Source organism: Mesocricetus auratus, unplaced genomic scaffold (genome assembly GCF_017639785.1).
Source record: "Mesocricetus auratus isolate SY011 unplaced genomic scaffold, BCM_Maur_2.0 Super-Scaffold_100025, whole genome shotgun sequence".
NCBI classification, from domain to species: Eukaryota; Metazoa; Chordata; class Mammalia; order Rodentia; family Cricetidae; genus Mesocricetus; species Mesocricetus auratus.
Window position 1 is genome coordinate 18,667,958 of NW_024429206.1, and position 14,371 is coordinate 18,682,328.

The 14,371-nt window shown below is 44.5% G+C and overlaps 1 protein-coding gene across 1 annotated transcript in view; it reads right to left on the bottom strand.

Annotated features, from left to right (window-relative positions):
- Tmem132d (transmembrane protein 132D) overlaps window positions 1-14,371 on the bottom strand; it is a 585,713-nt gene that overhangs the window by 301,103 nt on the left and 270,239 nt on the right. The window contains exon 3 of the mRNA XM_005080596.4: window positions 6,702-6,848. Within this exon, the coding sequence (XP_005080653.1) occupies window positions 6,702-6,848 (147 nt within the window). The remainder of the gene's footprint in view (window positions 1-6,701; window positions 6,849-14,371) is intronic.

The window sequence follows — 14,371 nt, forward strand, 5'->3', positions numbered from 1 at the left end:
CCCACCTACATCTGCAACAGACACGCCCAGTGCCACCACTGTGGGGCTGTGTGACTTCTTCATGTCACAGGCTTCTCGAGCAGCATTGTCACTCATACATCTCCAGTGGACAGACCCTCTCATAGCTCTCCAGCAATGTATGAGCATCACTCTCGCCCTCATGCTTGGAAAACTCTTTTATTGTTTCCATGTCTTCTCTGCCAACATACACAGGGATCGCACCATTCAGGAGCATGGGAAACAACTGCAACTTGCTATGCCCCTATTGAATTTAGAGGGAAGTTTAATACTATGTCCACTTAGCAGAACAAATGCCACCATCTTCAAGTGTACCTTCAAAGATTGTTTTATTAGATTTACAGAGCTACAGGGGCATCCCAATACCCAACTGTAGAATAGTCTACTAATGTGTATCTCTTAGTCGCTTCAACTAATTAATATAGCATAATGTTCCCAAGACCTACCCAACTATATCATATCTCAATCCTCTCTTTTCTCCACTGATTAATATTTCACCTTCTGGGTGTACTGCATTCTATTTATCTCATCTGTGGGTTTTAGATTACTGAGTGATTTCCAGCTTTTGGTTAGCATAGTGGCTGACTCTGCAAACATGCATACATACACGTTTCTTGTGGGTGTTTGTTTTCTGTTCTGGGCATCAGTTTAATAGAGGAGTTGTTGGCCCTAACTGTCACTCTCTATCTGCCACATCTTATTACTAACATCATTTTTCTTTCCTTTTTTATACTAATGTGTGATTGGTTCCCAGCATTTTCGCTTTCTTATTTTTATATATTTCTCATTTGGCTCTTAAAGTTTCTATCTCCTGGTGCTTTTATTTATTCCACTACAATGGTTTTTCTTCCTGTATAAGTAAATATAGCAAGTGATGTTTTTGTCTTTTAACTCCCTCTCCCCCGACCTCCAGAAGCTTCTTCTTCCTACAGGCTTGACGTGTCTTTTATGACATATTGCTCACTTTGAATCTGAGAATACTGACAGGCTCTGAGCTGTTTCATGTGGGATAATCTGATTTGTTGGGGTTTGTCCTTATTTCTTTCTGGACATCATAATTCTCCTGCCCCTGCTTGCATGTGTAAATGTTCCTAATGTGTCTTACATTCTTGTCTCTACTAACATTCTGTTCCATTCTTTTTTTTTAAGGTACAACTGAGATTGGCTGGCTCTTGTCTTCTCTAGTCTGTATTTTCAGGAGCATTCTCAGAGTTTTGAGTTCAGTGCTGATGTGGGTTTCCATGGAAATGTGACAAGTGATGGGGATGGTGAATGAGAGGCAGGCATGCTCTCCTCATCTAATCATCCACTGAGATTCCCACCACATTTGCTCTTTGTAAATTACTGAGATGTTTCCTGGTCACCATGCCACCCATATTGCTCTTGTTTGTGGGGCAGAACACTGATTCTGAACTGGCATGTGGTCTAAAATAACTAGTTCCTGGCTTTTCTCGGTCACCTGGCATAGTCATGGCATTCTATTCTGACCAGGGAGAGAGGATGGAGGTTGGCAAAAGTCTCCAGGAAGGTCACTTTTTTTAAAAACGCCGTGCAAGCTAAGAAGATCCTTTCACTTGACCTGCCATGCTGATGCAATGTTTGGCACTCCTGCAGCTATCTTAACTTATGAGGACATAAGCTGTGAGTTAACATGGTGTGGGAGCATAGTAGATGCCTAGGAACCCAACAGTCCCAGGAACTGCAGAGTCTGTCCTGGCTGACCTTCTTCATTGTTTCTTTTACGTGACTAAGAAATAAATGTTTATCTTATTCAAGCCATTTATTGACAAACCTAGAGTCACCCAGGGAAGAGGGACCCTCAAGTGAAACATTGTATTCATCATATTGGCTGGTGGGCATGCTTTGGAGGGATTATATTAATTGATGATCAATGTAGGTGCCACTGTGGGTGGCACCATTCCCTAAGCATGTGGATTCCCAGGCTGTATAAGAAAGCTAGCTGAACATGAGCCAGAGAATGAACCAACAAGCATCTTCCTCCATGGTTTGGTTTCTGTTTCAGGTTCCTGATTGAGGTCCTGCCCTGGCTTCCCTCAGTGATGAACTGTGACCTGAGAAGTGTGAGCCTAATAAATCTTTTCTTCCCCAAGTTGCTTTTGGTCATGGTGCTTATCACAGAAAACGAGGACATTAATTTTAACAAATACATTTTGATATGTGTCTGTCAGGCCCCACTTTACGTAGCTTCATGAATTCAGACACAGCTGTCCACAGCTAAAATACAAATTAAATATCAGTTACCCTTTTTTGCAGCTCATTCTGTTACCTAAAATATATTTGTTTTAAAATGAAACACATTACCTACAAGTAAGTGGAAAATCAGTATTGCATGAAATAAATAGAGGATTATTATGAGCAAGATTGATTTCTTGTGATGCATGCCTGCCTGTCTACAAGAGGTTGTCAAGAAACCAAGGCTTTGAAGACACACGGTCTCCAATGACAAGACAGTTAGCCGAGCATGAGCCAGAGAATAAGCCAATATTTCTCACCCCTCACCCCGCCTCCCTCCCTTCCTCCCTTCCTCCCTCCGTTCCTCCGTCTCTGTCTCTCTGTCTCTGTCTGTCTCTCTGTCTGTCTCTGTCTGTCTCTGTCTGTCTCTGCCTCTCTCTGTCTCTCTCTGTCTCTCTGTCTCTCTGTCTCTCTCTCTCTCTCATCTGTCTCTCTCAAGGAGGCAAACACTTCTCCAGGCTGCAGCCATGCTAGAGAACTCAGAAGTACACTGGCTGGTAGCATTCAAGCTTATTCAAACTTAAGTCTGTGTGCCAAGAACATCATTTGCAGATTTGCCATGGGAACCTCTGGGAAACCCCCAACCCTGGGAGAATTTTACACATCAGGCTTTGTACATATTTATCTAAGTCGGTGCCATGGACAGGGAGACTCTGAAAACTCAGAATGGGATCTGGTGGCAGAGAGGAATTAACTATTCTGCTGTGGTTTCAGGATCCGTGAAGGCAAATCACAGTAGATCTGATGGCCAAGATAACAGCATTAAGATGAGACTCTCAGCAAACAAACTTCTTCAAACAAGGAATATGAACTCGAAGCCGATAAGAGATCTTCACTAACTCCCGCTGAGTTCATCGCTGATATAAAAGTGGCTCCTTACCATGAAATTGCACCTGTCACAGCGACTTCACTTCATTAAGGCAGCTTCCTGATCCGAGCAAGATTATCAGCAACACATAATCTATGACTCTCCAGCTAATGAAGACTGCCTCTCCTGAGTTTCCAACAGCTGAGCTCCGAGGTCTAAGACAACCGAGAAACGGCCAGAGACAAGGAAGGATTTATGAAACAAAACAGCCCCTCAAGCCAAACCTACCAACATTATCAAAGCGTCAACTCAATGAAACATTTTCCAATTAACCTCAAGAAAAAAAAGCCCCTCACCTCACTTCCCCAGCACAGAAAATAATGGACTAAGGTTTCCCTTGATTCCACTCTGTGAAGACAGAAGTATAACATGAATGGTTTTGAAGGGAGTCGGGGATAACTACTGAAGATGCTAATAAATGTGTGGTACCTAATAAAAATATCTATGTTCATTATGTACATTTTGCTAGTTAGGAAGAAGACACAGAGTCGGGGGGGGGGTGTCTTCAGACCAAATGGTTCACTGTAGAAACTAATTTATATCCAGCTTTTCCCAGCTCCCCAGCTCTGCCTTCAGATAAATATCCTTCCATGTATTTTCTCGAGGGGACTTCTTTGAACTTATAAACGAGAGCCCACTCTATAAGTATGCATTTAGGCTTGCATTCTAATGCATGTGTTAGCAGAGACAGTCTCATATCAGACTTCATTAGAATATATCAAACATCCTTCCGCATCTCAAGCACTGCTCAGAGGCTGGGTACACAGCCACGAGTAAGACATGATTCTGCTAACAAAGCCTAGGATTCTTCATGAAGTTGAGTCTGCAGACCTAGTGCTCTCTCTCTCTCTCTCTCTCTCTCTCTCTCTCTCTCTCTCTCTGTGTGTGTGTGTGTGTGTGTGTGTCCCATAGAAGGTGCACATTATCCAGCTGCACGTGCATATCTCCAGCATGTTATAGACACATGTTTAATACACTGTGCCCTCACACTTATATAAGGCACTTCATACATGGGCTCACACATGCTTACATTTCCATTATTTATCCACATAAATACGAACCAAGCATTAAACAAGAAAAGTTCTCCAAATGGGTGGCATCATGACTATATCCTTTTGGTGGGAAACACCTGGGTAGTCTATCCAGTGTCTTGTTTCTTAAAGGAGACAGTGACAGAGGCACAGGACAAGAGCTGACTACCCCACACAATTAGAATGCTTAGAGATGGCCTGGTCTGGAAGGCCCAGGTTCTGGGAGCCAGAGCTGGGCAGCTTGTACGTTGAGGTGAGGGAACACTCTCAGCATGCTCTGCTCTTCCTTTCTGTGCCCAAGATGGCCTCAGCCAATTTTAATGAGAAAATAAGAAGTAAAAAGACTGAAAAAATAACTTATGATGGTTCAAATCTGTTGTATCCATGGATAAAATCACTGCTACTATCAATGAGTCAGGTAGACGGCAAACAATGGCATAAGGGAAAATGGAAGGACATTAGCTGGGACCCTTCACGCCACTTGTTTCTCCTCTTGTGATAGAGAAGAAAAGCATTTATCTAGTAAAACATCTAGCTACCCATTCATCCATCATGCATCAATCCATTCATGGTTTCACTCATTTATCCACTCATCTACTTGTATATATCTATCTATCTACCTATCTATCTATCATCTGTCATCCTTTCAGTCATCCATTTATCCATCAATCTATCATCACCTACAGAAATATCTTCCCAGCCAAGTAAATTCATCCACCATCCATCCATCCATCCATATATCCATCCATCCACCCTTCATCCTTTCATCCATCTTCTATATATATTTAGGTGAATTTGCTTTTCTTGTGGTTGTATCCAAATACCCCATAAGAAGCACCTTAAGGGAGGAAGGATTTCTTTTGACTCATAACTTACGTAGGGAAACAGTCTATCACAGTAGAAAAGGCAAGAGTGTGAGGTGGGCTAGGCATAGTGGTTCATTCCCTTAATCCCAGAACTTGGGAGGCAGAGGGAGGCAGATCTTTGAGTCTGAATTCAACCTAGTCTACAGAGTATGTTCCAGGACAGCCAGGGCTACACAGAGAAACACTGTCTTGAAAAAACAAACAAACAAACAAACAAGAGTCTGAGGTGGGCAGTCACACTGCATCTGCAACCAAGAAGCAGAGAATGGACAGGAAACAGAGTCTCAAGGCCCACCCCTAGTGATCTACATCCTCCAGAAATTCCCACCACCTCCCAAACAGACTATCAGCTGAAGATTCACTTTTCAAGCAAGTGAGTGAGCACCTATGGGGGACATTTCACATTCAAAACACAACGCTATCTATCCATTCATTCATCTGTCAACCCACACTGCCATATCCACCAATCACTCTGCCCACAACTATCCATTTTTACATGCATCTGTCTATAAACATGATGTCTGTTGGCTGCATGACATGAAGTCACTTTTTGTGAGAATGGTGCTCATTTTGCAAACTGGATCTTTCTCATGTGCACACTGGGACAAGGTCATATGTAAGACCAACAAGTCCCTTTGTGTAATCCACTCCTACCACTGTGCGGAGCTTAAACACCAACTTCATCTTTTCTTCTCAGTTTTTTTCCAGTAACCCAGATTCCCCCAATTAAATCAGGTAAAGGAACACAGGGGCGACTGAAGTCAAACTATCCCTGAATTGGTTTCAAGTGCTTTTGATTATGAACGGGGAGGGGGGGAATATGACAAAACAGTAATAGCCACAAAGCAAGATTCTTCACCTCTATATCATGGGAAATAAATGTATTTTTCCAAACACCAAGGTTTGAAATTTAAAACTGCACTCCAGGAACAATGTGTTACCTGCCTAGACTAATCCTTTGAATTTTTTTGCTCAATTTTTCAGTAATACGAAGGTCCAGAAGAAACCTAAAAGTGACAATGAAAATGTATGTGACCAAACTAGGAATTCTCCGAAACCACAAATGATGTTCCGGGAGAGAGGAATAAATCAAGAACTCCTAAGTCGCCAAGCCGTTCTTTGCCCAGCTGTGAATTGCCTGTTTCTAATTTGGTAGCTATCAGAGGCAGATCCGGGTTTTAATTTCTCCCTAGAGTGATTCACGATTGCCTGTAATTCCACAGCAGGTGGCTCACTGTCCCATCAGAAAGTGCCCCTGCACAAATACAACCACATGCATTACATTGACATCAGCACCGGAAAGGTGGGCTGCATGCACCCTGCCTGTAAAAATGTGAAAGCTCCACGTTTAACACATGTGGAAATAAGTTGTAAGAGATACCCCACAATTCTGACACCTCCGATATGGATGAGAAAGAAGTGAACTTCAATTACTGTTAGATGCCCCTGAATGGAAAGCTCCTTGTACACGATACACAGGTCCACTATAAACAAGACCCCCCACTGCCCCCATCTGGAAGACTCCACCTATTTTACCCAGAGATGTTAACTACAGATCGCACACACTGAATACAAATCGCAATGGAGTCAGCTAGCAAACTTTGGAGCAATGAGAAGTCACCATGGCAGAGAATTCAAGCATAGCACTAGCCAGGTGGGACTTACCTCTTCTCTGAGCCAGCAGATTTCTTCTGACAAATGATGACAGCTGGTGCATACTTCCCAGTGTATTCTGAGCTCTGCTTGACATCCCAGATGGAAGGGCTGCTGGCTCTCACCCCAATGATGCTCACTCCTTTCTTAACCTTGGCCCTGTTGGAGACAGGAAGTGCATGTTTGAGACAGCCCTGGGGAAGTCTGCAGGCCCAGGTCAGCTTTGGTACCAGGGGCATGGTGAGCATTTGCACATGGTAGTCTTTTTTTATTATTTTAATTTTAAATAGCTTGTTTTACATGTCAATCCCAGTTCCCTCTCCCTCCCCTCCTCTCACCCCCATCCCCCCCATCCTCCCACCCTATTGCCAATTCCTTCTGCATAGGGGATATCTAGAGTCTATCATTTCACTCAGGGTAGGGTCCAGGCACTTCCCTAAGAGTCCAGGCAGAGAAAGCAACCCTCTTTGTGTTATGGACACACGATGTCTGTTAGTATTCGAGGGATAAACACTGATCCACTGCTCAGAACCTTGCACATGGTAGTCTTGCAGGTATGAGCTCATGTGGAATTAAATTTAAATACAAATTTTTAACCACCTTCCTATCCATCTGTCCTAGTCCCTCCACCCCATCCCTCTGTTATCCCTACTTTTACAGAAGGAGCTAGTAAAATGTGGTGGCCTTCAGCAAACATCTGTTATATATGGAAATGGAATGTCTCTATTAATTAAAAGACAACACACAAAACAACAACAACAACAATAAAAACCTACCTGAAATCCCTTATAGTAAGAAAACTAAATGGGAAACTAAAGTAAGCCAAAAATACAGAGGTAACATTCCTAAGGGAGCACCTGTGGGTGGCAGAGGCTGGTCCTGAGCAGCCAACCATATGGACACCAAGCACAACACCTGATTTCCCCAGAAGTGTCCAAGTTCCACACAGGAGCACTAAGGCTCAGATAGGTGAGGAAATGTTCATGGTCCCTGCACATAGAGGTGCTGGACTGCACAGGGCTAGCCAACTTCTCTGTTTCTGTTCCTTCCTGACATTCTTATCATCTCTGTCACCATAACCACATCCTGTATCATCATCATCATCATAGATGCAACCTCCATCACCATCATCACCACTAGAACCTCCATCGTCATCATCACCACCACAACCTCCATCACCATCATCACCACCACCACCACCATCACCATCACCTCCATTGATATTACTACCACAATCCCCATCATCTTTTCCTTTTCCTCATCACTACAACCTTGTCATCACGACAAACTTCCCTTCATCATCACTACCATCTACTTAATCATAATCATCGTCATTACAATCCTAATCTTTATCACTATCACAACCTCTATCTTCATCATCATCATCACCACAATTCGCATCTTCTCCTTCATTGTCACCTCCACAAACCCCTCTTCAGCATCATCAACAACACTACAAATATCTTCACTATCAACACAAATCCTATGTTCATCGTCATCACTACATGCATCTTTATCACCACCACAACTGCTATCTCTTTCATCATCACCACCATCTTCATCATCATCATCCTCTGTACTATGGATAACTTACCATCAACTACATGCTATTGTAAATGTACAACTATTCATTATAGTTCTATAACATTTCACCCTCAAATACCCTGCTAGGTCAGTTGCCCTGGGAAATCTCTGATTCATGCCTCCAGAGTAGAGGAACAGGCCTGGAGCTGCAGGTAGGACTCTAGGCTCTCTCTGTATCACTGTGAACCCCTGCTATCAGAGCTGATAAAACTGAATGTATTCATTTTCTCTGCTACTCACTCAGTGTTGGTTGGCTTGTGCCGTGCTCCCCAGTATCTACTCATGATTTAGCCAAAGACACATTAACCAAGGCACTTCACCTTCCAACTGAGACTCCATTTATCATCTCTCCCTCCCTTTTCCCTTCCTCCATCCTGGAAGGGGGACACACGGTCCCAGGGGCTTTTCTGCAAAGCGCAAATACCCCTGCCCTTGCACAGAAGTTGGATGACGGAGGCCCTCTTTGCATGCATGCCCTTGTTTCTTTCTAAGAAATTTCAAAAGAAAAAGCCTACATGAGACGGGGAAAGGCAAAAGGACAACACAGTAATTTTCACAGTTTGATTTACAAACTGCCTTGTAGATTTGAAGAAAGTGTGCATCCTACTGTGCCTTCCCTTTCCTATTCCTTGGGGAGAATATAAAGGGCTTAGAAGCTAAAGTACCAAGGGATACTTGGAGGCTTTGATTCTCCAGGGAGAAGATGGAGGTACTAGCAGCAGTCAGTGTCACATGCTCTTACTTACACCCACATGATCAGAAGAGGAGCCCCCAGGTCCTGTCTGCACCTCTAAAATCTTCAAGGAATGGGCCACAGAAGAAAACTGAGACATGCCTGTCCCTAACTTCCACTGGGGACAATTCTATACACACTCCACAGGAGAGGACATGAGGTGGCGATGCTCCTGGAAGGCCATCAGCAAGACTGGCAGTGGCACTGGGAATAGGATCCTTGGAGAGCCCTTAGCTGAGAACGGTGGGACTCCCGGGTTTACACTATGCAGAGAGCATGATCGCATGCAGTGCCTGGCCGCCTAGAAGGGGCCAGGAATGTTGGCAACCTGCCAGACAGAGGGCACCATGTGACTGGTCCCCAGTAGAGCCATGCACTTCCAGGCTGAGGAGGTTCGAAATTGCAGACAACATTACACAGTCATGTGTTTGGGGGAGCCGAGTCATGCTGCGTGGCTTCACAAGATGAGGGTTCTGGGAGCTGAGCCTGGCTTCCTCTGGATATGGCCCATGTCCTTTTACCCTCTGTTTACTGTAGTTCATGTGCTTCTTGAGACATAAGGCTAGCTGGCTAGGCAGAACTTCCCAGAATCCCCATCCTGTGAAGCCACACAGCATGACTCAGCTCCCCCAAAAGCATGTTGTGTGCAGTGTTGAACACTGAGGGAGGGAGTGTCCCAGCTCCCCCAAAAGCATGTTGTGTGCAGTGTTGAACACTGAGGGAGGGAGTGTCCCTCAGCCCAGAAGTGCAGGATTCTACTTGGTGCCCTCTGTCTGGCAGGTTATTAACATTCTTGTGAGCTGAGGAGAATCTCCAGGCTAAGGAAATTTTGGCTCCTGCTTTGAACAAACTCTACTCAATCATTGGCAGTGAGGCATGCTGGTGAAGGGACCGAGGAGACGGCTCAATGCAGAGCATACTTGCTGAGCAAGCATGAGTTTCACCCATAGCGCTTCCATAAAAGCTGGACACAAAGGAAAGCCCTTGGAATCCCAGTGCTGGAGAAGCAGGAAGATCGTTGGGGTTTGCTTGCCTGTGGTCTAGTCAAATCAGTAAGTCTGGGGTCTCTGTGAGAGTCCCTACTTCAAAAGAAGAGTGAAATAACTGAAGACCCCTGGGATCAGTGTATGGCCTCCACAGGCACCCGTGTGGTGTTGTACACAGAGATCTACTGACGATTAAAACTTCATTCACCATGGGCAGCTATTCTTTCCAGATACGTTAGAATAGATTATAGAGGCTGTCCCAATTACTGTGCACTGGAATTTTATTGAATCGAATTTGCTTTCAACAAATAGGTCATCAGCCTGACTTTGGCAATCTTTTTATTATCTGGAAGGTACTGGTCCCTAGGCCTTTGCTGACATACAATGGGCTCATATTTTGCTTAGATTTTCTATTCCTTAGTAGGTCATTTAGAATGTGGGCGATGTTTCTCAGTGAGTGGTTTTTCAAATGTACAGGGTTATTTATTTAACGTGAAGTTTTCTATAGCTACAGTGGCTCTTTCTAAGATTTAGTGTAGAACACTGGATTCACCTCTCTCGGGAACAGAAGCCTTTCCTGAGCAAACACACACACACACACACACACCTGTGAATCGGACCAGACACGGAGTGGAAAAGATATGCTTGTGTGGTGGAGGCCTGCGCCACGAGTATCACGTACAGACATCTGCAAGTTTGGCCAGGCTCCCTGAGATGGAGCTGTAGTGTTTACGGAACATACGGAGCCTGCGTTCATCATTCTGAGACATTCCTTCCAGAGCTACCAGTGGCAGCGACATGTGGGAGCCATGGCAGGCAGTTCCTAGAACCTGTGGAGATTGGCATCATTGGGCCCAAACCAAACGCTAGCTCCTTCTTTGTTTATGACAAGTGGGGTCCTTATAGTCATTAATGGAAGTTTATAACCCACTCGTGGTTCCATAAATACAGGTTACCCTGACAGCCTCATTATCAGAGATAAACACAGCACTTGATTTCCGAAGACACTTTATCGCAGATTTACATTTAATAACACACCCGCCATGGGGAGAGCAGGAAAGCCATAATTTCCCCGAAAGTGTACCCATGCAGTGAAGGCTGATATAGACAAAACTTGCTTGGGATTAGGGAATGATGTGCTCTTAAAACACAATAGAAGGAGCTGTAAAGTCTAGGCATGTGTGCTATGTATGATGTTTATATAATGCATATAGTGTATGCACAATGTACAGCCACCCCGCCTCAAGCACAAGATTCAGGAACTTAACTGAAATAGTCAGGACTGGCTGGTAGCCTGGACACTGAAACCAGGAATATAATGATTTTGTTTGTGCCTTCACCACATCCCAGCCTCTGACTCTGGGCAATGCTTAAACAATGTGCCCTCTGGAAACATTGGGCTTGATCCTAGATCCTACATTCAGAGAATCTGTTCCACCAGCTTGTGAAAGAGGTTGATGTTTGACCCAAGACAACCTACCCAAAAGCCCTCTCCTGGGAACTTGCCAAGCACTGTGCCCTGATAACCCTCCTCTTTCTCTCCCTCCCTGACACCTTGCTTCTTTCTCTCTAGTCTCTACTATTAACATATGCAAATGAGACATCATTATCATATGCAAATGGTCACTTGGCCTCAACATAAGCAAATGATCCATTCCATTGAGGTCAACTCATGCCAACAGTCCTCTCATATTAACATATGCAAACTGTTCCCTAGTTTTAACATGCAGGTTGTTCCCTTGAAGTAACATATGCAAATGAACCTGTACATTGACATAGGCAAATGATCTCCTAGAACTACCACATGCAACAGGCCTCAGGCATTAACATATGCAAATAACTACTGCGTCAATATGTGCAAATTATCCCCTAGCACTAACATGTCCATATACGTGGCCCCTGTCAATACCATATACAAATTCACCTGATATTAGCTTAAGCAAATATTTCTAAATCCAGCTCTCCCAGGCTTTAGACTATGAAATTACCACCACCCTCCTATCCAGTGCCTTTTTAAACCTGACCAGAAGTTATTACTTCATCTGCCATAAGGTTGACTAGGGTGCTGTCAGATACCCCTAAAATAGGCTAGCTTCGGAAGAAGCACTTGGCGTTTCTCTGCTATAGCAACTTGCAGCTGGCCTTGGTGGTGGGTGGTTCTGATCCTCTCGCATACTCAAAGGCAAAGCAAATCCCAGTCCTGCTGTTCCCCGCCCATGGTTTGCAGCACTTCCGTCATGAGTACCCCAGCCATTGGGGAATAAGAGGGTGGCAAAGAACAGGGCAGGGCAAATGGGCAGCACAACTCAGGTGCACTCAGTCTACTGAAAGCATCTACTGCCTTGGCCACAGGCGGTTACAGGTGCAAAGGCTTCTGGGAAGCCAGTCCCCACCTGGCTACTGAACCTGCCTGCAACTGAACCTGCCTGCAGTGTTATCTAAGGAGAGCTAGGATTCCCACTGCAGTCAAATGTGTCCTGCATCCCATAGACCACTGGCAGAACTAGATTCCCATGCACTGTTGCACACAGGTTCGATACTGCGGAGAAGCCCCACCTGAACAGCCACCAATGGGCACTCAGTGCAGGCGTATTTATGAATAGTTGGACACATGGATTATTAAAAGTGCTTGCACGCTCAATAAAAATGGTACAAGAAAAAAATCAAAGTTAGAAGAGATAAAAGAGAAGTAAATTGAACTCAAAAGGAGAAATTTGAGTATTTTTGTTCCTTGTGGGATTAATTTAAAATTTGCAGGTTGTATATGGGTGACAGAGGAGGAGGAGGAGGAGGAGGAGGAGGAGGAGGAGGAGGAGGAGGAGGAGGAGGAGGAGGAGGAGGAGAAATAGAAGAAAAAATTGAGACTAAGAGGCATGGGATGGGCGAGACTTTCGTGGAAGTTTGGTGTACACAGACTTCAAAGCATGAGAGGAAAGCCTTGGGTGGCCCACAAGTATAGTATGTGTCCAGAGGAATACTTGCCAGGCAGAGATGAACACCCTAACATTGTCCATAATGCACAACCTGCTCTCGGATTCTCTGCAATCTGACAACGAGAGGAAGGAACCGGCCTCCATGCTGCCTCCTGTTTGCAGGGAAGGCTTGCTGGGAGCATCCTTTCCTGAGAGCCAAAGGATATGCACTTTTCCACAGCCTAATCTCCCAGGGTGCCAAGTCCTGCTGACCCTCAGCACCCCTCACCCACAGCTGCATGAGAGTCTCCTGTCTGCAGAGCAGCATGGAGACAGCTCACAGCTGGACACCAAACAGAGGAATGGATGCTGTATGGCCCTCCTGATCAATTTGGCAGAACACCATTCACTCCTCTGTTTAAAGACCAGTAGACGCCATGCTGAATTTTTGGAAATGTTTCCTGTCTCTTGTTTTCTCTCACTAACTGTGGCCAAGAATAAAATAAGCTCCATTTTCTGAGGGGTGATAGCCAGGTACCCCATTATTAATCAGTCTTCTAAATTCTGAGTAATCTAAGTCATTTATTCTCTATACACACATTATATAATGTTCAGTCCTAGCTCTGTCTTGACACCGGTCAACAAGCATAAGCCTTCCCAGATACCACTGTTGACCCCATGAGAGTCAAGCCCCCATGTCCCCATGTTCCCTTAGAGTGGCCTAGAGTCTGGCCTTACACCACAAGGATAAAATTTTTAACTAAGCCTCTTCCATCCTGACTTTGAGACAGTGGTGGTTTAACTGAGAAGTCTCCCTCAACAGGCTCGGGTAACTGGCACTTTTGGAGGAGGGTAGGGGAACCTTTAGAAGGTAGAGCCTTGTTAGGGGAAGTATTTTCCTGGGGGTGGGCTTTGAGAGCATATAGCTTTCTGTGTGATTGAAATTACGATCTGTCAGCTTCCTGCTCTGGCTGCCTGCTATGCCATTATGGAGACTCCGCCCACCGGAACCATAGCCGATATAAAGTCTTTCTTCCATAAGTTGCTTTTAGTCATGGTGTTTTACTACAGCAACAGAAAACTAACTACTATAAGGACTATGCCAATTTATGCATGCAGCTACAAGAGACACAGACGGGAGAGCTAGACCAGAGTGATCAACATTAGGCAATTCCATCTTGATAGCATGTTCTCCAGCAGGAAACATATTTTAATGTGCCGTGTTGATGATGGCATATGTGTTTATGAAGCTGGCACTTTCACTATTGAAATACTGTGTGCTACACACAACACATCACAGGCAAAAATCAAAAGTGTTGAGATGAAAAATAAATATGTTGAGAAGTTAATGGCTATTCTTTCATTCCTATGAACCCTTTGGCACACCCCAAAGTGCACGCACCTTAGAGGGCTGTTCCATTACCATATGGCACATGGGTACAGATTGACATGGAGCTCAAACCCCAC